The sequence below is a fragment of the Saccostrea cucullata genome, unplaced genomic scaffold, assembly GCF_032062105.1.
Source record: "Saccostrea cucullata isolate Sc308-1 unplaced genomic scaffold, CSIRO_AGI_Scuc_v1 ctg1331, whole genome shotgun sequence".
Taxonomy (NCBI): domain Eukaryota; kingdom Metazoa; phylum Mollusca; class Bivalvia; order Ostreida; family Ostreidae; genus Saccostrea; species Saccostrea cuccullata.
In genome coordinates this window covers 10229-34055 of record NW_026940045.1, presented here as the reverse complement: position 1 = coordinate 34055, position 23827 = coordinate 10229, and the positions used below count along the sequence as shown (strand labels likewise).

Sequence of the window (23827 nt, the reverse complement as noted above, 5' to 3'; positions counted from 1 at the left end):
CTGAATTAGAATCGGAGTTTAATTTGTATCTTCGATTGTTTGTTTTGCTATACGCAGATGACACGATCCTTTTGTCAGAAACACCAGAAGACTTACAATACCAAGTATTTAACATGGATGTATTTAACAAATATTGCAAACAATGGCATCTGAAAGTTAACACCAATAAAACTAAAATTGTAATCTTTGGTAAGGGCAATCCAAGAATTGAAAAATGGAATAACATTAGAAATCGTAGATAATTTTAAATATTTAGGAGTAAGTTTTTGTAAAAATGGTTCATTTAACACAAATGTCAAAGAATTATCTCAGAAAGCAACAAAAGCTATGTATAGTGTTATTGTAAAATATAGAAAACACAACCTTAATGTAGAATGCACACTGGATATGTTTGACAAAATTGTAAATCCTATAATTTTATATGGATGTGAAGTGTGGGGTTTTAATCAGTCACCATTGATTGAAAAATTGCACTTAAAATTTTGTAAGCATATTTTGCATGTAAAGTCATCAACACCAAATTTTATGGTATATGGTGAATTAGGTAGATACCCTATTTCAATTAATATAAAGGTAAGAATGATAAGTTTTTGGTGTAAACTATCTTTTTTACAAAGGGATAAATTATCATCGAATTTGTTAAGTGTTTTAAAGAACTACAATAATCCATGGTGTAACTTTGTCAAATCTATATTGAATGAATGTGGACTTTCTTATATTTGGCATACTTGTCAACCTGTAAATGTATCATGGCTGAAGAAAATAGTGTTTAACACTCTGTGTGATCATTTTAAACAGAAGTGATATAGTGAAATGTTTAACTCGTCTAAAGGCCTTAATTATAGAATATATAAAACTTCATTTTGTCTAGAAAAGTATATAGTATCTCTGCCTTTTAAGTACTGGAAAATATTTTGTAAGTTTAGAACCTGTAATAATAAATTACCAATAGAAGTGGGAAGATGGCATAATGTACCAAGAGAAAACCGAATTTGTAAATTGTGTTCCAAAAATGAAATTGGTGATGAATTTCACTACTTATTTAATTGTTATGATTCACTTATTTTGAATTCAAGGTTATTATTATTATCAAAATATTACTATTCACATCCAAATGTGTATAAGTTTGGTCAACTTTTTAATACAAAAAATACAGTTAAATTGACAAAACTGTGTAAATTTATAAAAATTATTTTTGAGAGAGTTGGCTCTCCTGGTTAGCTCATTGTTAGTTTTGTTACTTTGTATTTTTTTCTATTTCACGCATGCACATATGTTTAACTATACTTGTAATCTGTCTCAACACTGTACTTATGTCAGTTCATGAGAATAAATTCATTGTCATTCTTCTTCTTGGAATAATTATTAAATAAGTATCTTTTATATCAAGACATAATGTTGAAGAAAGTGTATTCATTGCTACGTCAAATATGTTATATATGTACACAACTCACTTTAATTGTTGTTATGATGGTTAAAATTTATCGTTTTTTTTTATATTAGTGTTGGGACGTCGTGGTGAAAAAGGTAGGTTGCCGTTAAATATCATTTAGAACAGGCTTAACCTGTTTTATGACATTCTTCTTCCTGGAATAACTATGAAATTAGTAATTTTAATATCAAGACATAATGTTGAAGAAAGTGTGTTAAGTGCTACGTCAAATATGTTATACATGTACACAACTCCCTTTTATTGCTGTATGATGGTTAAAATTAATCTTTTTTTTTATATTAGTGGGAATCCAGGGAAAAAGAAGAGGTATGTTTCCCTTAAATATCATTCAGAACAGGTTTAACGTGATGTCGCAAGAAATAATTTTGTTAATTATTATTGACAGTTCCTGTCTTATGACATTCTTCTTCCTGGAACAATTATGAAATTAGTAATTTGATATCAAGACATAATGTTGAAGAAATTGTGTTCAGTGCAACGTCAAATATGTTATACATGTACACAACTCCTTTTGATTGTTGTTATGATGATTAAAATTTATCGGTTTTTTTATATATATTAGTGTTGGGAAGTCAAGGACAAAGAGGTAGGTTTCCCTTAAATATCATTCAGAACAGGTTTAACGTGATGTCGCAAGAAGTAATTTTGTTAATCATCATTGACTTAACTGTTAATTTAATCACTCCAAAAAGTTCCTGTCTCATGACATTCTTCTTCCTGGAATATTTATGAAATTAGTAATTTTAATATCAAGACATAATGTTGAAGAAAGTGTATTCATTGCTACGTTAAATATGTTATATATGTACACAACTCACTTTAATTGTTGTTATGATGGTTAAAATTTATCGTTTTTTTTATATTAGTGGTGGGAAGTCGTGGAGAAAAAGGTGGGTTTCCGTTAAATATAATTCTGAACAGGTTTAACGTGATGTCACAAGAAGAAATTTTGTTTATGATTCACCTAGATAAAATTATTTACAAATACCTTATGCTTAATCAAAAGAAAAATGACATGTAAAATGTTTCAGCAGACCTCTGCTCTTGAAAAATATAATATGCACAAAAACACTGATCGATAGTATTTCCATGCAAAAAAGACAGTTTTGTCATTTTTACACATCATTTCATTATGTATTCTAAACTTCACAAGTAAGTATTATTCAAAAGTTGTTGCTTGAAAAGCGAATCAAGAAAAGAATTTGATAGGAGTCAGGCGTTATCTTCTTAGAACTTCGTATAGTAAATTTACGATCAAGAGGATTTAATTTACAGTCTTTAAGGTTTCATACATGTACTACATAATTACCTTTTATTGTTTTTATGGTGGTCAAAGTAATCTGTTTTTTATATTAGATAGAAGACGAGGGAAAAAAGGTAGGTTTCCATCAAATATCATTTTGAGCAGATTAAACATGATATCGCAAGAAGTAATTTTATCAATTATGATTCACTGAAATAGAATTCTTTACAAATATCTTATTATGGTTAATCAACAGATATACGACATGTAAAATGTCAATTGCCTTACCCGAATTCAGCTCTATAAAAATATAATACCGATTTAATTGAAGCTATTCAATATCAGTGTTAATTGTACCTGTTATGTAATAAACCTTTCAACCCATTTTGAAAAAAAATGAACTTTATGAAGGTATCGGTACTTGATAGCAATAACTTGTTAAATAAAACACAAATTTATTATTTATGATTATGGTTGTTTTTTGTATTTTTACTTAAGTTAATGTTTAAAACTGGAGGTTCTCTGAGCAATGATCTCACTAAATGATAACCCCCGCCTCCCATATGCATATTATGGCAGTGTACATGTTTTGCTCTGGAAAATCAAGAATATACGTCAGATCAAACAGTAAAATAGGAGGTGCACAATGACAATATGTAATTAAGAATCTGTGAAAGTTTCATTAAATTTCCTTCGGTTGTATGAGAGGAGTTGCGGATAAGAGATGGGTACCCCAAAGCGTAACAGACGGACGGAGGTACAGACGGACGGACGGAAATACTGATTACTATATACCCTCCCAAATTTCAAGCGGGGGTTATAATGAAAATATATGCTTAAAAAGTCATGGTAAAAACACTTTTTCTTTATTTGAACTTTTTTCAAGCAGGTTTGTATACCCTCTAAAGTAACTAAAATTCAATTCTGCCGTAAATACAAGTCACTTTGAATTTATCCAAAACAGATTTTTATCTCAAAACAGTTTTTTTTTCTGTTATTCAGCAGATTAACTTCAAAATGTTCATACATATACTTAAATATCTCAAGCAAATTAGCATCATTTTTATATTGCTATAATTAAAGTTACCATTATACTAATATATGATTATTGACACTTCATTTTCGTACATATACATAAATATCTCAAAGCATATAAGCATTATTTTTATATATAATAACAAAGTATACGATTAACACCAACAGAAGTATGACCCTTGTTGCAGTGGAGATTGTGGGGAGAAAAAAAAAGAAAAAAAAAGTCTATATCAATCTCACTGTAACTAGTATTTAGGGCCAGGTCACCCTCAAATACGGGTCTTTTTATATTTTACAGCATATAAACAATATGTAGAGTTTTGTGATAATAAAATTAGATTGTAAAAAAGAAAAAAAAACACATCACAATTGCAATGAATGAATTTTACAAAAAACATGAATATTTTTTCCTCACATATATAGTTTGAATCTGGCTTTACGTCTTCATTTTATGATATTCATCTTGAACATATTTTAAACATAAAGTTTCCAGTTACATGAAAAATAACATAGTAAAAAAAGAACCTTATAGTGGATTAAAAAATGTGAATACATTTACTATTATACACGGCATCGGATATGGCCATTAACAGAATTAATACTGTCATTAATACTATACCTAGTATTTGAAAGAATTTTGTAACATATGATTTATTTTCATTTTGAAATTTGTCAAATCATGTGATTCTAATAGTAAAAAATTCGATTTTATTTCATTTTTGAATGCATTTTTAATACTAAAGTCAGTTATTTTTATATTCTCATATTTAATTTTATTTCTTGTTTTCCATATGACCCATTTAAAGATACATATTAAGATGTTAACAACGGTTCTTTGGGTTTGCGGTTCCTTCAAGTATCCTAATATTATTGTTTGTTGGTCAATTTGTAAAGTTCCATTTATTTGTAGCACATTTTTAATTATATCTTCTAGTAATTTGAGTGTTGTTTCACCTTTGTGCAATGGTAAAAGAGATGTTGTTGATTTTCTTTATGATTTTTACACAAGTTGCATAAACCGTTGGATATAGTCCGATTTTACATAATTTATCTTCGGTGTACAAAATATTATGCACGCATTTCCATTGGAATTCTTGAATTTTATTTTTAACTTTCAGTTTTGAAATACTGTCCCAAACTAAGTTCCACTGTATGTTATTTTGATACATATTTTCCCATTTTTCTTGACATTTTGGAACTATTATCTTGTTTAATATTTTTTCTATGTTCTTTAACTTAATATGTTCATATGTTACCACTTTATCAGTATCTCTTTTTATGAGTAAATTATTATTCAATTTATAAGGGAGTTTTGTTTCGCTATTAGATATTGAGTTATTTCTTTTCAGTATTGGATAAAATAGTTTAAGAATAGCTGACTTTATTTTACTATATTCAAATATCCAACATCTTTTGTCTAATATTTTTTTTTAAAATAGTGTCATTATATTTAAAACTAATTTCCGCTTCATTCCAAATGTCTTTAATTTTTAATAAACCGCTTTTAATAAATGATTCAACATATAGACTTTTCCCTCGGAATTGTATAAGTTTATTACCAAAATAATGAGAGGTTGAGTATTTCCTCTCGGTTCTCTGGCTCGAATTTTGAACGAAATTCGCTATATGCGATGAGTGCTTTTTTTTATAAAAACTAGACATGTTATTTAAGGAAACTGGAGATAGATCTGAACAAGTGCATAAGAAATATTCCTGACTTAAATGTATATCTTTACTCTGTAACCAGTATTTACCAATAGCATTCCATGTTTCTAACTTTGAATGCATGATTTTATAAATTGTTTTTATTTGTTTACTTTTTATAAAGTTAAAGATATTTATCATGTTCATCCCTCCTTCATTCTTGCTTAAGCAGCATACATTTCTGTCAATTTTATTCAATTTATTATCCCAAATAAAAGACCAGACAATATACAGTTATTGACTGGGTATGAGGGCAACATATGATTTGTTGGACCTGAAGGTGAAAATGTTGCCCGAGGCCGCAGGCCAAGGGCAACATTTTCACCTTCAGGTCCAACAAATCATATGTTGCCCGAATCCCAGTCTATAACTGTTTTGTTATACCCTTCACTGCTCACTTAAGATTGATCAATTTAATCAATACACGCTATATTATCAATTATTTCTCGTATATGGAAAATTATGGCTTCTTCAGTAAATATAAACCATCAAGCTGAGAAAGAACAAAATCAATTATATATCTATTGTATCACAAAAAATATTTATCACAAAACATACTCTTCGCTTCTTCGTTACCTTGCTGTTAGCAACAACTCTTGTAGCTCTTAAGTTCGGCTATTTGCGGGTCGCTGATATTGAACAATGATTAATTACTTGTGACGTAACAGACGAGTGACGTTGCGGTCTAACAATTCTTATGTAAGACCGGTCAATAGTGAAATTGTTAGACCGATGTAATAAACAGTTCTTTTGTTGGACTTTTTATTAGTAATAAATATATAGAATGATATTTATAAGGGTATAACAATATCATTTATTTCTTTTGCATATATATCCGGTATTCCCCTCATTTCGATTTCATAACCAATAATTGGAATTATTAATTTTTTTATTATCAAAGTTTTCCCTTTTTATGTAAGGTTCCTAGTTTTCCAGACATGCAAGCTGTTCATTATTTTTTCTATTTTTTCTAACCAAATTGCATTAGTATCAATACCATATCCATGATATACCCCCAAAGTTTTTATATTAGTTTTTATCCACTGTATCTTTTTAAATTTTGGTGTTTTATCTTTTGATTTGCCAATAAACAGACCCTTTGTTTTTGAGAAATTGATTTTTGCCCCTGAGGCTTTTTCATATATTTCTAACACATTGAAGGAATTTATTATAGATTCTTCGTCCTTATTGAATAGCTGAGTATCGTCTGCGAACATATTTATTTTGCATTCTATGTGTTGATGTTTATTTGGAATTAAGATGCCCTTTACCTGCGGATTTTGCCTAATTGCGCAGGCCATAGGCTCTATTTGGAGAACATAAAGCAGTGGAGCAATAGGACAACCTTGTCTTGCCGATCTCGATATTGAAAAGTATTTTGATACAAAACCATTAGTTTTAATGCATGTCTTTGATTTAATAAGTAGCATTTTTATCCAATCGTAATATTTTTTACCAAAGTTAAATCCTTTTAATGTTGCTTCAATCCAACCCCATTCAATTCTATCAAACGCTTTTTGTTGATCTAGAAATATAATAGTCCCTTCCAAATCTTCATTATCAGCATAATCAATGATATCTTGAATCAGTCTGTTTGCGTCACTTATATTTCTACCCTTGACAAATCCTTTTTGGTCTGGATGAATTAATTTTGGTAGTACTTTTTTTAATCTCTCGGCGAGTATTTTAGCAATAATTTTAAAATCATTGTTAAGCATTGTTAAAGGTCTCCAATTTTTTATATCTTCTCTTTCATTCCCTTTATGTATGTTATGTATTAATGAAATGACTCCTTTTGTTTGCGAGTCACATAGTGTGGCCCTATGAAAAATGTGCTTTAGAACTTTCGAAAATTCAGTTTTAATTATATCCCAGTATATCTGATAAAAAGTTGATAAAATCCCATCTTCACCGGGAGATTTATTTGGTTTTAATGACATCACTGCTTGATATATTTCTTTATCATTTATATCACTTTCGAGCATGTTTACTTCATAATCGTCTAATTTACAGTGCACTTCCGCTAATAATAATTCCCCATTTTCGCTATCCCATCCTTCCGTATTCAATAATCTGTAATAGAAGTTAATTTACTCTTCGATGATTGAATCAATGTCAGTTTTATAGGTACCATTTTCTGTTTTTATTCTATTCCACAATTTTTTCTCTCCATTACTCTTTTCTAATTGAAAGAAATATTTCGAAGGAGCTTCTCCGTCTTTAAACCATCTACATTTTGATCGTATTATTGCCGCTTCTGTCTTATCTATATAAATTTCTTTTATTTTTTGCTCAACGCATTTTGATACTTTTTATTAGTTGTAGGTTTGTTTTTAATCTCTTCTAATTCTTTTTTCTAATTTTTCTAGTTTCTGTTTATTAACGTTGAATTTTTTTGACATCTCAATACACAATGTTTTTATCTTATATTTAGTTAAGTCCCACCAATATAGAATATCCTGACAATTATCTAAGCTTTTCTTGTAATTTTCCCAGAATTTATTTTTATTTTTATTTTCAGAGAAGGGAAGCTCTCAATCGGGTAAATATCTTTTTCAATTACACTTGTCATTAGTTTCGAAATAGATAAAATCTTTGCATTTTATTTTTATTTTATGAGAAGGGACGTTCACAATCGGGAAAGTATCTGTAAAATGTAAATGTAAAATTTAAGAATATTCGGAAGGAAAATTGTCAATTGACCTTTTATAAAAACCTTTTTTAAAAATCTAACTATCAACTGCCGTTAATAGTAATCTAACGACCGAGCTTTAACATACAAAATTAATTTAACTTTTCAAACGTCAACCACCTTACTTATAAAGCCACTTACCTTCATTACCTAGGTTCAGCATGCGGGGTTTCTATCTCTTAATCGATTCGATGCGCTAGAGCATGCTCTACGTATAAACAATTTTAAAACAACGTAAGTTATTGACAAACTAGTTGCTGAAACACTTATTGTAGTATCGTTGAAAGTCATTATCTAGCAAGAGCTTGCTCTACGTATGAACTGAACAATTGATAAACGAGGTAAATTATTGACAAACAAGATAATGAAACAAGAATATCAGCAGCCTCATTTAAAGGCATCATTTCGTACGTTCTATGGTCGATACATACAATGACCTTGTCAGCAATTACAATTTATCATTGAGTAAAATGCTGACTAATGTTTTTCATACTAATTGTTAGTTAATTATTTATACACTGAATTGACGACAGATTTTTCTGTTACATGAAAATATCAGTATCTCGAACATGGGATATCTCGAATACCCCGCTTATGTCGAAGTCGATCGCCGGTCCCGGTCGCTTTCTCTCTATATATGATGTAAAAAAAAAACACTTGATATCTCGAACACGGTAATCTCGAATACCCCGCTTATGTCGAAGTATATTCAAAGTCCCAAGCCCTTTTTAGCTCACCTGAGCCGAAGGCTCAAGTGAGCTTTTCTAATCACATTTTGTCTGTCGTCCGTCCGTCTGTCTAGCTGTCCATCTGTAAACTTTTCACATTTTCGACTTCTTCTCAAGAACCACTGGGCCAATTTTGACCAAACTTGGTACAAAGCATCCTTGGGTAAAGGGGAATTTAAATTGTTAAAATGAAGGGACATATCCCCTCGCAAGGGGAGATAATCAAGAAAAGACAAAAATAGGGTGGGGTCATTAAAAAATCTTCTTCTCAAGAACCACTGGGCCAGAAAAGCTGAAACTTATGTGGAAGCATCCTGGGGTAGTGTAGATTCTAAATTGTTCAAATCATGACCCCCGGGGGAAGGGCGGGGCCACAATGGGGAATCGAAGTTTTACATAGAAATACATAGGGAAATTTTTGAAAATCTTCTTCTCAAGAATCACTGGGCCAGAAAAGCTGAAACTTATGTGGAAGCATTCTGGGGTAGTGTAGATTCTAAATTGTTCAAATCATTACCCCCAGGGGAAGGGCGGGGCCACAATGGGGAATCAAAGTTTTATATAGAAATATATAGGAAAAATCATTGAAAATCTTCTTCTCAAGAACCACTGGGCCAGAAAAGCTGAAACTTATATGGAAGCATTCTGGTATAGTGTAGATTCTAAATTGTTCAAATCATGACCCCCGGGGGAAGGGCGGGGCCACAATGGGGTATCAAAGTTTTACATAGAAATATGTAGGAAAAATCTTTGAATATCTTCTTCTCAAGAACCACTGGGCCAGAAAAGCTGAAACTTATGTTAAAGCATCCTGGGGTAGTGTAGATTCTAAATTGTTCAAATCGTGACCCCCGGGGGATGGGTGGGGCCACAATGGGGAATCAAAGTTTTATATAGAAATATATAGGAAAAATCTTTGAAAATCTTCTTCTCAAGAACCACTGGGCCAGAAAAGCTGAAACTTATGTGGAAGCATCCTGGTATAGTGTAGATTCTAAATTGTTCAAATCATGACCCCCAGGGGAAGGGCGGGGCCACAATGGGGTATCAAAGTTTTACATAGAAATATATAGGAAAAATCTTTGAAAATCTTCTTCTCAAGAACCACTGGGCCAGAAAAGCTGAAACTTATATGGAAGCATTCTGGTATAGTGTAGATTCTAAATTGTTCAAATCATGACCCCCGGGGGATGGGTGGGGTCACAATGGGGAATCAAAGTTTTATATAGAAATATATAGGAAAAATCTTTGAAAATCTTCTTCTCAAGAACCACTGGGCCAGAAAAGCTGAAACTTATGTGGAAGCATCCTGGTATAGTGTAGATTCTAAATTGTTCAAATCATTACCCCCAGGGGAAGGGTGGGGCCACAATGGGGTATCAAAGTTTTACATAGAAATATATAGGAAAAATCTTCATCTCAAGAACCACTGGGGCAGAAAAGCTGAAACTTATGTGGAAGCATCGTGGTATAGTGTAGATTCTAAATTGTTCAAATAATGACCCCAGGGGGAAGGGCGGGGCCACAATGGGGAATCAAAGTTTTATATAGAAATATATAGGAAAAATCTTTGAAAATTTTCTTCTCAAGAACCACTGGGCCAGAAAAAGTGAAGCTTATGTGGAAGTATTCTGGGGTAGTGTAAATTCTAAATTGTAGGAATCATGACCCCCGGGGGAAGGGCAGGGCCATTATAGGGAATCAAAGTTTTACTTAGAAATGTATAGGAAATATCTTTGAAAATCTTCTTCTCAGGAACCACTGGGCCAAAAAAGCTGAAACATATGTGCCCATGGAAGGATCATGGGGTAGTGTAGATTTCAAAATGTCTAAATTATGATCATAGGGGTAGGGTGGGGATGCATTATGTATAACAAAGGTGAAATCTGGTAAAGAACAGAATGGTCAAAGTTTCTCAGGTGAGCGATGTGGCCCATGGGCCTCTTGTTTACCTGTCTTATCTCGAAGTGCAGTGAATTTTTCGGTCTACTGAACACACTTAGCGTCGTGACTTCACACACTCTCGCCAGTGGCTATTAATTAACACCTTCAAACTTGGGGAATCTTAATTAATCCCAAGCTCATTTTGATGTCGGGTATCTGTGACAGGTTAATTGGTTTGACAGCTTGGGTGTTGGTGTAGTCTAAGACCGATAAAACAAACCACTTCACAATAACTCAGAAATTAAATTACCGATATTGCATTTTTAATAATATGCTCTGTATAATTAAATTCCTAAATTCATAAAAAAAATATATTTCACAATAAATTTAAACAGTTAAGTTGCAGTGCATAATGCACAGTGATTGATTACCTTCATATTTATCTGCGTACAAATAGATAACCTTGACCGCCATTTGCATTGTTAGTTTCGTAAACTATGTGTTCCTTATGTATTTCCTGATCATGACAAAGAGAAAATGGCGGGTGTGACCGGTCGGAAGGGGATGCAATTTATCCTCCATGGCACCTGATTCCACCTCTGATGTTTTAGATGTCCGCGTTTGCTCTGCTCCTATTTTGTAATGTTTTTAAGACTTTGATAGTGAATACTGTTCGTTATCTTCATATCCTTCATCATCGAAAATATATTTTTGTGACTTGAAATTCTTCTTGCTGGAAAAGGGTAGGAAAATGAACACTAATGAAGCGTAACATTTGATACGAGACAATGTCAGCAAATCGTTCAATACAATATGAATTTGAAAAGCATGTTAGTGAATCTACTTTAGAAGACACGTTTTAAATTCCACTTAGTATATGACTGTATTAGCTTCATAATGATAGACCTAGCTCTATGTATTTTAATTATTTCATTTTTAGTTTGGGGAGTTTGAAAAATCAAGGATTGTGGTAAGTTTCTCTTAAATGTAGTTTAAGAAACAAGAAAAAGATTATTTTTCTAAATTCATTATTATTATTATTATTTGATATAATAAATAATGATTTACTTTTCTAAGATCGATTTCTTGGATTAAAAATTCAGATTGCATTGCATACGAGCTATTCAAACTCAATGCAAATCGTTTTCACATAGGTTACTTACAAAAAAAATTGTCTAATTCAAAGAAACTGTTAAGTAAATACATTACAGTGAAGGAAACAGAAAGAGGTTGGGTCTAGATTTGACAAAAAGCACACGGCGGGTGTGACCGATCAGCAGGGGATGCTCACTCCTCCATGGCATCTGATCCAAACTCTGATGTTTCGGAGGTCTGTTTTTCCTCAGCTCTTATTTTGTATTCTTTTAAGGACTTTGAAGTGTAACTTACCTAGATTATCGACGTTTCTTAAGACAAGTATAGCCTTAATAACATTTACAAAAATCATTTTTAATTTTTTTATCACTTCCTGTGACGGTTGACACATTTTGTCCTATATCTGTTGCCCGATCTTCATGGTTTATAATTCATATAAGTTAAGTGTCTTAATCTGTTACATTTCAAGAGACTTCTCATTTTGAGGACAAGAAATCACGTGACCGGAAGTAAATTTTTAGAAAGATGTTTTAGTTTACTCTAGACTCTCAGTCTGTAAAAAACATGAACCTTTTCAAATACTCTTTTTATAAAAAATATTAATGGGATAGTATGATACTAAATTTTACAGTTTTTCTCTCATGACCGGAAGTTGTCGTTTTTGTTTCCAGTTGGACTGACATATTTCAAAACTACAAATAAGATGCTATAATGTATTACTAAGAAAGATTCCAAAGAAAGTTTAAATTTTTAATTTTTTTGATCACTTCCTGTGACAACCGGAAGTGTCGACGAAAGATGTTAACCCAAATGGATTTGCCTATTCATCATGATCTACTACTCCTATAAGTTTGGTGTGTTAATCTCTTGCGTTTAAGAGATCTAGCTATGATAAATTCTCATTTTGAGGACAGCAAATCACGCGACCGGAAGTGAATTTTAAAAAGATATTCGACGTTACTGTATACAAATGTAGTCTGAATAACATATCCAAAAATTATTAGAAATACTTTATCTATAAAAAGTATTTATGGGAAAGATAAATACTTAAATTATGTAGTTCTTCTCTAATAACCGGAAGTTGTTTTTTTCCCGTGGGACTGATACATTTTGAAACTACAAATAAGATGCTATAATGTGATGCAAAAAAGATTCATCAAAGAGAATTTGACATTTTAGATTTGTTTTATCACTTCCTGTGACGACCGGAAGTGATGGCAGACAATATTATTCCCACTGGTTTTACATACTCATCAAGATCTAGCATTCCTATAAGTTTGGTGTCTTCATCTCTTACCGTTTATGAGATCTAGCTATGAAAACTTCTCCTTTTGAGTAGGGAAATCACGCGACCGGAAGTAAATTTTGCAAAGATATTTGACGTTATTGTAAACATTAGAGTTTAAATAACATATCCAAAATTCATAAAAAATACTTTTATCTATAAAAGATGTTTATGGAAAAGATAAATACTCAAATTATGTAGTTTTTCTCTTTTAACCAGAAGTTGCCGTTTTTGTTTCCGGTTGGACTGATATATTTCGAAATAACAATTTAGATACTACGAGGGTTGTCCCGTAAAATCGTAGATAAAGCGTTTTTCTCGAAAAGTAAGTGGTGCAATAAGCTGAAAATTTCAGTAAATGTTTATTTATCATATTTAAGTGCATGATAATTTTTTTAATAAAATATAAGCAAAAATAAAGGTTTTATTATGCTTGAATGTGCACGGGGTATTGTCCTACGGAGCACAGTCAAAAACCAAGGTTTTATTAAAGAAATACACAAGTTTTAATTCCAAATAAAAGTTTTAAATACATAAGATTTGGATTAAAATTATCCTTATTCAATTCCACAATCAATGTTGTGGTCTTTGTAAAAATATTAAGGCATTTGTTACATTTTTGGCAGTTTCTCGGGCATTCGAAATGGGAAAGTGGTAAACACAAGACACGAAAAATGGCGACGTTTTATGACGTTACGGCGCACCGGAGAACAGTCCAGTTTTATTTCGATGTTGTAATGACACCTTTAGAGACTTATAATGACCATAGAAGAAAAAAAAGATTTTAAAAAATATCACATATCTTAAGTATACAAATGAAATAGGAGTTTTCTAAGCGATTTTTTTTATCGAGTCCCCGGGGAGTACAAAACATACGGACAAACTCCTAATGTAATAGCAAAAGACGCTGTCACAGTAGACCGCCGATATGAGATTTTATATTAGTTGAATGATGGTGAGAATATTGTCCGTAACTTACTAATAAATCTTTTGAAAATCGTATGAGGGTACCAGTTGGTTCTTCGGCTGTTTATGGAGACAACAGAATGTGTATCAATAAAATTTAAGTCGGACTTATCCAACTTTATTTTCAGCAAAGATAAAACGTGACGCTGTTTTAGAAACTTTGACGTTATAATCAATGCGTCGTAAGGTGATACAATACATGGCATAAAATCTCATAACTTGTTTATTATACCCCCCGCTTGAAAAGCGGGAGGGTATATAGTAATCGTTAATTCCGTCCGTCCGTCCGTCTGTCCGTCCGTCCGTCTGTACGTCTGTCCGTCCGTCCGTCTGTTACGCTTTAGGGTACCTATCTCTTATCCGCAACTCCTCTTATACCACTGAGTGAAATTTAATGAAACTTTCACAGAATCTTTATAACATATTGCCATTGTGCACCTCCTATTTTACTTTTTGATCTGACACATATTTTGGGTTTCCCGGCCATGGCAAACCATGGACTTTGTCATCAGTTATAACCATATGGGAGGCGGGGGGTATCATTTAGTGAGCTCATTGCTCACAGTACCTCTAGTTTATGCATAAATCTATCTGAAATTTGATGTGTATATCACTAAAATATGTACTAAATAGTAGTGAAAATTTCAGAAGGCAGTGATGTTATTTTTTCACACAAGACGACTTGTCTACGATTTTATGGCACAACCCTCGTATAATGTGATGAAAAAAGAGTGTCATAAGAGAAAAGTTGAAATTTTCGATTTCTTATATCATTTCCTTTGAAGTGACGCTGGACAATCTTAACCCAAATGGGCTCGCCTACTTATCAAGATTTATTACTCATATAAGTTAGGTGTCTACATCTCTAACCGTTTCCGAGGTATGACTATAACAAAATATTTTTGAAAAAGACAGAAATCGGACATATCTTACGAACGGAAGTGAATTTTGAAAGAATTAGAAAAAAAACCCTCTAAGCGTAATTTTATTCTCTATCATCCGTAAAAATTTCAAGAAAATCCGTCCATCCATCTCTGAGAAATCCGCCTGACAAGGAAAGGGGAAAAAATAATGATACAAAAAAGAAACAGTGGAATCACTATAGAGTCTTCCGTCTGAAAAGGAAGACTTTAATTAGCGGATAGGAATGACAAAATTAGCGAATAGGAATCGCATGTTTTCAAATATGTCGGACATCGAATAGGAAACGTGTGTTTTCGAAAAAAAATATATATATTGTGATATAGGAATCATATTACCATATTTCCTCCTATTGCTATATTTCTTCCAATCAGGATAGCAATTTATCGAATGCAAATTACAAATTATTGAATAGGACTAATCAAATAGAAATCACATTGTATCGAATAAGAATGACATGTTTTAGAATAAGAATGTTAGAACGGTAGGTTGCAGGTAAAAATACGCAGCACAGTTTAGGTTACAGTAAAGAGGCGGGGTCTAATTTGTACGGGAAATGTTTACTATGACGTCACGCATAATATCAGATCTTCAAAATACCACAAAATGAAATTATTTGCTATTGCAACAGCTGGATAGCTGTATACTACATACAAACTTACTATTACATGCAGTTTTGTCGTTTGTTAAGTCCCACACAACAGTATATAAACGAAGGATCGATCGCAATGCACTTGTCAATGTGACGTCATCTCGCAAAAATGACGCAATTTTTACACAGTCAGAGACTGATCAAGTCACATTTTTTACAATGAAAAATGTCTTTTGTTCTCAAATGAAATATTATTTGCGGTAAAATAGAAAGCCATTTACTTGGATGCGATGTTTATTTTAGTATTTTATTCATAAATTGTACGTGCATTTATCAGACAAGCGACACTGTCGTGTGTTTGTAACTTTGTATGCAGATTCATTGAAAAAGTAACGGAAGGGCCCTAATAAATCGATTTATTGCAAGTGCATAACCTCGATGTATCTTGTCAAAATTTTACACATAAACTCAGGAAGCATTAAGTTATTTGAAAAGTGCTGTGAACCTCTTGAAATCTTGCAAATAAATTATTTATAACTATATTTAATGTAGTTGACCAGCAAAATATTCAACTTGCCGTCCAACAAATTAAATTTTACCAATTAAAAAAGGGAATCTATATAGGTTCGCAGCACTTTTCACAAACTACATATAGTGTTAAAAATGATTATAAAATAATCTAAGATATTTAGCTTGGTTATGCCCTTGCAATATTGAAATTTATAGATGACCTCTAAACTACGAGTTTAATTGCCAAAGTCATGTGACGTCGACATCAAATGACAAGTCTAAATAAAAAATCTAAATGTCCCCAACATGTAGAATTTAACCACATTAATTTTTTTTGATATCAGTGAATTCCTAAAAAGATTCGCCCGTCCTAATAAAGTATGTATTTTTTATCTTAAAAATCGCCGATATTTCCATTTGTAACCTTAACTGTGCTGCGTATGTATTATCTGGCGGTTGCCATATACGCAGCACAGTTAAGGTTAAAGTAAGGAGGCGGGTCCTGATTTGTACGGGAAATGTTTACTATGACGTCACACATGATATAAGGTCTTTGAAATATCAGAAAATGAAATCATTTGCTATTTCAAACAGTTGGATAGCTGTATACTATTACATGCAGTTTTATCATTTGTTAAATCCCATACAACAGTATGTAAATGATTGATCGATCGCTTTGCAATTGTCAATGTGACGTCATCTCGCAAAAATGACGAAGTTTGTACACACTGAGAAGCTGATCAAGTCACATTGTGTACATTGAAAAATTTCTTTTGTTTTCAAAAAAATATCATTTGCAATTAAATAAAAGGCCGTTAACTTGGATGCGATGTCTATTTTAGTATTTTATTGATCAACTGTCCGTACATTCTCCAGACAAGTGATACTGTCGTGTGTTTGTATGCAGATTCATTGAAAAAGTCATTGAAGGGCCCTAATAAATCGATTTATTGCAAGGAAATACCCTCAATGTATCTTGTAAAGTTTTACACATAAACTCAAGAATCCTTAAGATATTTGAAAAGTGCTGCGAACCTCATGAAATCTTGCTAATGAATTTATTATAGCTATATTTAATGTAGTTAACCAGCAAAATAGTCAACCTGCCGCCCAACAAATTAATTTTTTCCAATTAAAAAAGGGAATCTACTGGTATATAGATTCGCAGCACTTTTCACAAGCTACATTTTAGAGTTGAAAAGTATTGCAAATTAAACTACAATTTTTAACTTGGTTATGCCCTTGTATGGATGACCTCTAAACTGTATGTATAATTACTAAAATCATGTGACAAGTCTAAATAAAAAAAATCTAGATGTCCCCAATATGTAGATTTAAACCACATAACAATTTTTTGATATCAGTGAAGTCCTAAAAGGAATTATCCATTCTAATAAAGTATGTATTTTTATCGTAAAAAATCGTTGATATTTCCATTTGTTACCTTAACTGTGATGCGTAAAGAACAGGCAGCGCCAGAAAGAACAACAATTCTTTTTTTTTTTTTTTTTAAAAAGAACACTTCAGAATACAAATTTATTATTGCAGCCCGAAGGGTTGGGTTGCTCTAAAGATACAAGTTTGAGTTTTGGTTTATGGGGATTGAGGTGGGAGAAGTTAATATTAACTTTTACTTGTGTTGCAACATCTTGAATCTTTTTCGAACATGATGGAATCTACATTTACAGATTTTCCTGATAAAAAGTTTTATATGTTGAAATGTGATAGTCTGAGTTACTGCATTTTGCTTTCTTACATATATTCAGTGTCAATATCTAATTTTGATGTCCTTAGAAAAAACCTAATTGTTTCACATATTTTCTAAATATTGCTAAAAAGAAATAACTCCTAATCGAAAAGTACTATCGAAAATAGTTTACTATAGTTAGCTATAGTTTACTATGGCTTACTATACTTTACTATGTAAATCAAAGTTTTCACATTAGTAAATCAAGTATATCAATAATGAATTTCAAAACGATATACGTATCTTATTATATTTTAGATCCTAATTGAAATAAACACAAATTTTTAATAAAATTCGAAAGTAAAATTTCATAGTAAATCAAAGTATCAAAGTAAATTTTATATTTAATTATAGTAACCTAATTTAATCAATCGTAAAAGGCACGACTTGCTCATTCATTTTACCATTTATTCTCACGATTTTTTTTCTTTTTTTATTGTAGTATGCAATAAAGATAAGGCAAGGTATGTTTGATACACAACATATATGTTCAATCGACGTGAATGATTCATCAACCTTCGATGCATACAGGTTTCAATTCAAACCCACACAAGCTCTCAAACATAACACAAGCCATCCCTCTCTCAAACTTTCAAGCAACTTTTTTTCTCTCATTGCACACTTGTCACAACATACCTTTAACCATTCGCTATTATTGAGGAAAAACTCAGTAATGTTTCAAAAGATGATAAAGCTCATGTTTCATAGTAATTGTAGTTCATTTTGTATGAAAAGGACACATTGTGTGAATTTTTTCAAACATAAATATTAAATATTTACTATACTTGACTAAAGTCAATTATAACACCTGTAATGAAGCAAAGTATTTTTAAGTAATACATGTCCCTTGCAAAGTGACTAAATCTAAATGCTTCCGATAAATGTATCAGAAATCTGAGATTTTATGTGCATAAACCTGTTTGAAAGGAAACAATTCAGAAAGAAAACTGTAGATCATAAATTCCATCGAAATTTGTCATTCAGACTTTTCTGCTCAGATCAATGACATTGATATCTATTTTTGTGCAAAATCTTTGCAAACTCAAATGTCCAATATATATTGAGCATAGCAGTAAAGCCTGAATCACTCAGGTTACCTATGGCTATCAGTTTTTGTCCGTCGTCGTACGTCGTTTGCCGTCAATCGGTCGTAAACTTTTGAACATTTTCAGCTTCTTCTCTAAAAACTTTAGGCCAATTTCAACCAAATTTATACAGCATCTTTGGGTAAAGGGATACAAAAATTGTGAATTTCATGGTTCCTGTTCCCTGGGGCCTAGAGGTGGGACCAAAACCACTGAAATTTGTGCAATCTTTGAAAATTTTCTTAACCCCTGGATATCAGGCAGTCAAACTGTTGGTATGATTGTAATCAACATCGAGTCCTCTATCAAAATTGTGAAATTCATGACCCCAGGGTCATGAGTTCTAGTGCTAGGGCGGGGCTATATTGATTATTCATTGAACATCATTATATATCTTAGTTAATCTTCTTCTCTGCTCCTGGGTATTAAATAAACTAAGTACATAGTTATGATGAACGAGAGTGTTTCTACCAAAATTGAGAAATTTATGGCCCAAGGGTCAGTGGTTCTGGTGTTAGGGCGGGGCTGTATTGAATATATAGTGAAAATTCATTAATTCTTTAAAAATTTTGTTCTCTGCTCCTGGTTATTAGATAAACTTGGTACATCGTTATGATAAGCAAGAGTGCCTCTACCAAAATTGTGAATTTTATGGCCCCAGGGTCAGGGGTTCTAGTGCTGGGGGGGGCTATATTGATTATATAGTGAAAATGCATTAATTCTTTGAAAATCTTCTATGCTCCTTGGTATTAAATAAACTAAGAACATACTTAAAATGAGCAAGAGTGTTTCTACCAAAATTGTGAATTTTATTGCCCCAGGGTCAGAGGCTCTAGTATTAAGGCGGGACTGTATTCATTTGATTATATAATGCAAAATGCATTTATTCTTTGAAAATCTTCTTCTCTGCTCCTGGTTATTAAATGAACCAAATAAGTAAATAGTTATGATGAGGAAGAATGTTTTTACAAAAATTGGGAAATTCATGGTCCCATTGTAGGGGGTTCTGGTGTTAGGGCTGGACGCTATTGATTATATAGTAAAAATAGATTACATTTTTGAAAATCTTTTTCTCTGCTCTTGCTTGATAAGCAGATGAACTATCTATATAGTTATGATGTGCAAAGACTCTTCTTCAAGCATTGTGAATTTCAAGGCCCCTGAGTCAGGAATACCAGGGAGTGAGGAGGCTCTACTTATATACTGAAAATGAATTGTTTGAAATTTTCTCCTTGATATTAATTAAACATTTTTGCTAAGCATGTGCCTTTTCAAAAACTGTGCAATGTGTGGACTAGGGTCAGGGGTTGATGTGTGGAAGGGGCATTTCTGATTTAGATGAATATTACTGATTAGTTGAAATGGATTTTTTGTTCCCCTACCCTGCCTATGGATATTAAGTTAACAAACTAAGCAATTGCTGAGTGTATGCTAAGTGTATCGTTATGATAAGCAATGGTGCCTCTTTCAGAATTGTGAATGCCATAGCATCTAGCTTAAAACATGAACAAAATTCAATCATTTGAAAGTTGTTACATGATGCTCAGGTGACATATAAGGCCCATGGACCACTTGTTTATGTAGTTGGGTGTCTTCTTCATCTATTGATACTTTTATTTTTTCCAACTTACTTCATTTATTTAAAATGTCAGCAATGATTTGAATCTTATTGTTTCTTCTCTTTTTCATATTTTTGATTATGTTTCTGTGTTCATTATTTGATCTCTTCTTCTTACTAAATAGTTTTGTTGTTTTATTTTTCAGCTGGAGAAAAGCTTTTGCTGTTATTCCTAACAATTCTACTAGGTCAGTAAAAGACATGGCATATCAAATTCTATATACCTTGGGACAATATTTTGACCTTTTAGAAACGTTGCTAATACATACTACTCTCTAACTAAAAACTTATGACATATGCCGTGTAATATTTCTTGCAGTAGCTGCACACTTACTCTCTCTTTGCGTTTCCTCTGGACGCAGAAAAACACATGTATTACTTTGGTCGGATAAAGCGGTGTTACTTGTGTTATGGACGTGTGGTGATGTGGAACTGAATCCTGGGCCAGTAATTAAAAGACTGGCCAGATCTGAAGTTATACGAAAATTTCAGAGAAGCACCCAGACACTTATTGTGAAATTAATCTATGAAAAAAGTCAAACAAAGATTCCTAAATCACTCTACAGCCAGGGTCCTCCAGGATGGAAATGGGACCTAGAGTTCAAAAACATATCAAATCTAAACAAAGGAGGGGAAGAGATTTTCGATAAATTAATTATGCTATTCAAGGAGAAATGGAACCCTTTACCACCTGGATGGGATAATTTGCTGAAACATTACCAAAATCTAAAGGAAAACAACAACGAAGAGAGCAAAAACGCATTAGAGAGTTGGATGCTGGAAACGGACTTTGTTCCAGCAATCATATTACATGCGAGCATTAATGGAAAATCCTTAACAGATTCGCTTGAAGCTTTTGAAAATGTTTTGAAGAGATGGAAGGTTATTGACACCTTTCAATATTCACAAGAGATATTATGATTAATGTTTAAATAGCATCCTTTGTGTTATAAAGTGAAACAATAAAGACAAGAAAAGCATATCATAATAAAGAACATGCTCGCAAAAAGGCTGTAAATCTTTGAAAAAATTATTTTATCTTTTAAATATTGAAAATAATTTTTAAAAAACCTTCAAGTTCATTTATTTTAATTTAGTTTCTTTTATTCAGGATACCTGTGGGATACTTGAACCGACCCGTGTTACTGCCTTTTCATTTTTTACAAATGACGATAAAAAGACTCTTTTCTCTTCTTCATCAAAAAGCGCTACGATTGAAAGAGCAGTTCTTCAACAAAATGTCGTATCTGACAAAACAGACAGCATGTTGCGTGTACCTTCCATTAAAGAAAGTGATAAATCAGAAAGTCATGTTATACAATGGGAAGAAAATGCTCGTCAAAGGCAAAGTTTTGCCCGCCCTAACCCTGATACAGATGTGACACACGCAGTCAAAGACACAGAAGATTTCAAAAGCAACAAAGGAACAGCAGAGCACTTGCAACAGAATCCAGACTTGTTTGAGCATGTACAAAACAATACATTTATTTTTGAAAAAACAAAGTCCAAAGGTGATGACAACCAACAGTTCCCAAGAACGCACTTCTTGACGGAAAACAAACTAAGTGAAAAAGTGAGAACTCCAAACCAGATGCAGGTCATTATTTTCTTAACTGAACACATCTAAATCCTCAATTATCTGCTTAATATCGGACATATGAGCGTAAAAGAAAAAAAAATATTCTTAAAGAATAGTTAACGCCATAAGATACATTTCAGAAAATTCAAGAAACATTAAATATGTAAATATGTTTTTCGTAAATTCTATAGATGAAAAGAAGATTACCGGATGGAGATCAGTTGTTAAATAATTCAAAAGTACCAAGGGTTTGTATGATATTCGCAGTACCATTATCAAGAAAATACATGTACATTTATGCCCAAGCCTAACTTTGCATTGTTTATATGACTTTCTGAGATCTTTCACTGTTCATTACCTTTATTTCGTCTATTGCGTACTAATTCTTTATAATTTATGCTTCATATCTTATATTAAATACAGAATAACGTTTACATTTCTAAACAAAAAAGTGATAACATGATTGAGAATATTCATTTGGAGAAAACTACAGCTGAACAACTTACAAATGATGTGCAAAGGAACAACAACGCGGAACAATCACCAACGATTACATCGGATTCCGACAAAAATCAATCCTCCAACGAGAATTCATTAGATTGTCAAAGCAGTCCAGTCCACACAGTCCTGAATGATCAGGACAAAAGTTTCTTGGAGGTAGAACGAAATACTACTTTTTTAGAAATATCGATGAATGTTTAGTTGTTATTTCTGTGTCATCTTTTTTGCCTTTTTCATAGGAAGACGTATTTGATGATTTTTTGATCAATAATCTGTATCAGGTAATCCAAATTTAGAGTAACTAAATAGTCGATTTTGCAAACTTAAAAAGACATAAATTATCATGCAAATAATTATCTAGTTTGTACAAATATGCAGATATTATATATTTTTATTGTTGAAATTTTGCCATTCGTTAACTTTTATTTACTGGTATTTTACAGACGTTCCTAGTCCCTGATTTCCTAAGGAAATATTTAAGTGAGCTTAAGCTTGGCACTGTTCAGCCTCTGGCAGATGTTACCGAATTGTGCCAAAGAATATTGAATATACATACATGTTGATGCAGTTCTGTTGAAATCAAGCAGTGATAAAATATGTTAAAGATGATATTTATTAACTCTCTTCTTGTGAATAAGTGTTTCGTATAACCAGGACTTTGGGTTGAGTAGTTTTCTTATTTTGAGCAACAACAACGACCGCTTTCTAGTGATTGCGTTATAAATTGTACATAGAGAAATGACACGTTATTTTTATAAGCTCGGTGAATTAATGATTTAATTTTGTTTGAATTGTAGTCGCTCATTGGTTGATTTTCAAAAAAGAACGCAAATTATTCTGTGTAATCTGGTTTGGTATGGGGACACACCCCTTGACAACCAGCTTAATCTGCGTCGTTGATTATAAGCGTAAACTGACCCAAACCATGTTATACTGAATAATTTGGCCAAGAATTAGAGTCATTCCTTAATTAACATACCTAAAAATATTATCAAAGTGTTTTAAAACTTATTTTAAGCATAGTCTTCAATGTTGATTTATATATCAATTTTGTTTTCATTTTCTTATAAGAGTATTCATTATTTATGACCTTATTAAATGTGAATTGTGTTTTCAAAAATTATTCCCCATGATTGGATTGTATAAGATATAATACTCAATTGTAAGATGATCCGGATTCCAATAAAGA

The 23827-nt window shown here is 32.1% G+C and overlaps 1 protein-coding gene across 5 annotated transcripts; it reads left to right on the top strand.

Annotated features, from left to right (window-relative positions):
- The first annotated feature begins 1570 nt into the window (after window positions 1–1570).
- LOC134254658 (uncharacterized) lies at window positions 1571–23422 on the top strand. Of its 5 annotated transcripts, none has more exons than XM_062737197.1 (14): window positions 1571–1759; window positions 2016–2039; window positions 2320–2343; window positions 2810–2830; window positions 7957–7977; window positions 11680–11709; window positions 18298–18319; window positions 20705–20746; window positions 20878–21440; window positions 21670–22155; window positions 22329–22385; window positions 22606–22794; window positions 22878–22919; window positions 23082–23422. In XM_062737197.1, the coding sequence occupies exons 9-14, from the start codon at window positions 21216–21218 to the stop codon at window positions 23199–23201; spliced, it is 1119 nt and encodes a 372-aa protein (XP_062593181.1). In that variant the 5' UTR covers window positions 1571–1759; window positions 2016–2039; window positions 2320–2343; window positions 2810–2830; window positions 7957–7977; window positions 11680–11709; window positions 18298–18319; window positions 20705–20746; window positions 20878–21215; the 3' UTR covers window positions 23202–23422. The 5 variants fall into 5 exon arrangements, with proteins under 5 accessions (XP_062593181.1, XP_062593177.1, XP_062593178.1 ...); XM_062737193.1 differs by having other exon boundaries at window positions 22561–22794; XM_062737194.1 differs by lacking the exon at window positions 1571–1759 and having other exon boundaries at window positions 1877–2039; window positions 22561–22794.
- The last annotated feature ends 405 nt before the right edge of the window (window positions 23423–23827 follow it).

Coding starts and splice junctions, on each gene's coding strand:
- LOC134254658 (XM_062737193.1), top strand. CDS start 21,216: ATGCTATTCAAGGAGAAATGGAACCCTTTACCACCTGGATGGGATAAT. Junction 22,156..22,328: donor GAACTCCAAACCAGATGCAG/GTCATTATTTTC, acceptor TAAATTCTATAG/ATGAAAAGAAGATTACCGGA. Junction 22,795..22,877: donor AGGACAAAAGTTTCTTGGAG/GTAGAACGAAAT, acceptor CCTTTTTCATAG/GAAGACGTATTTGATGATTT.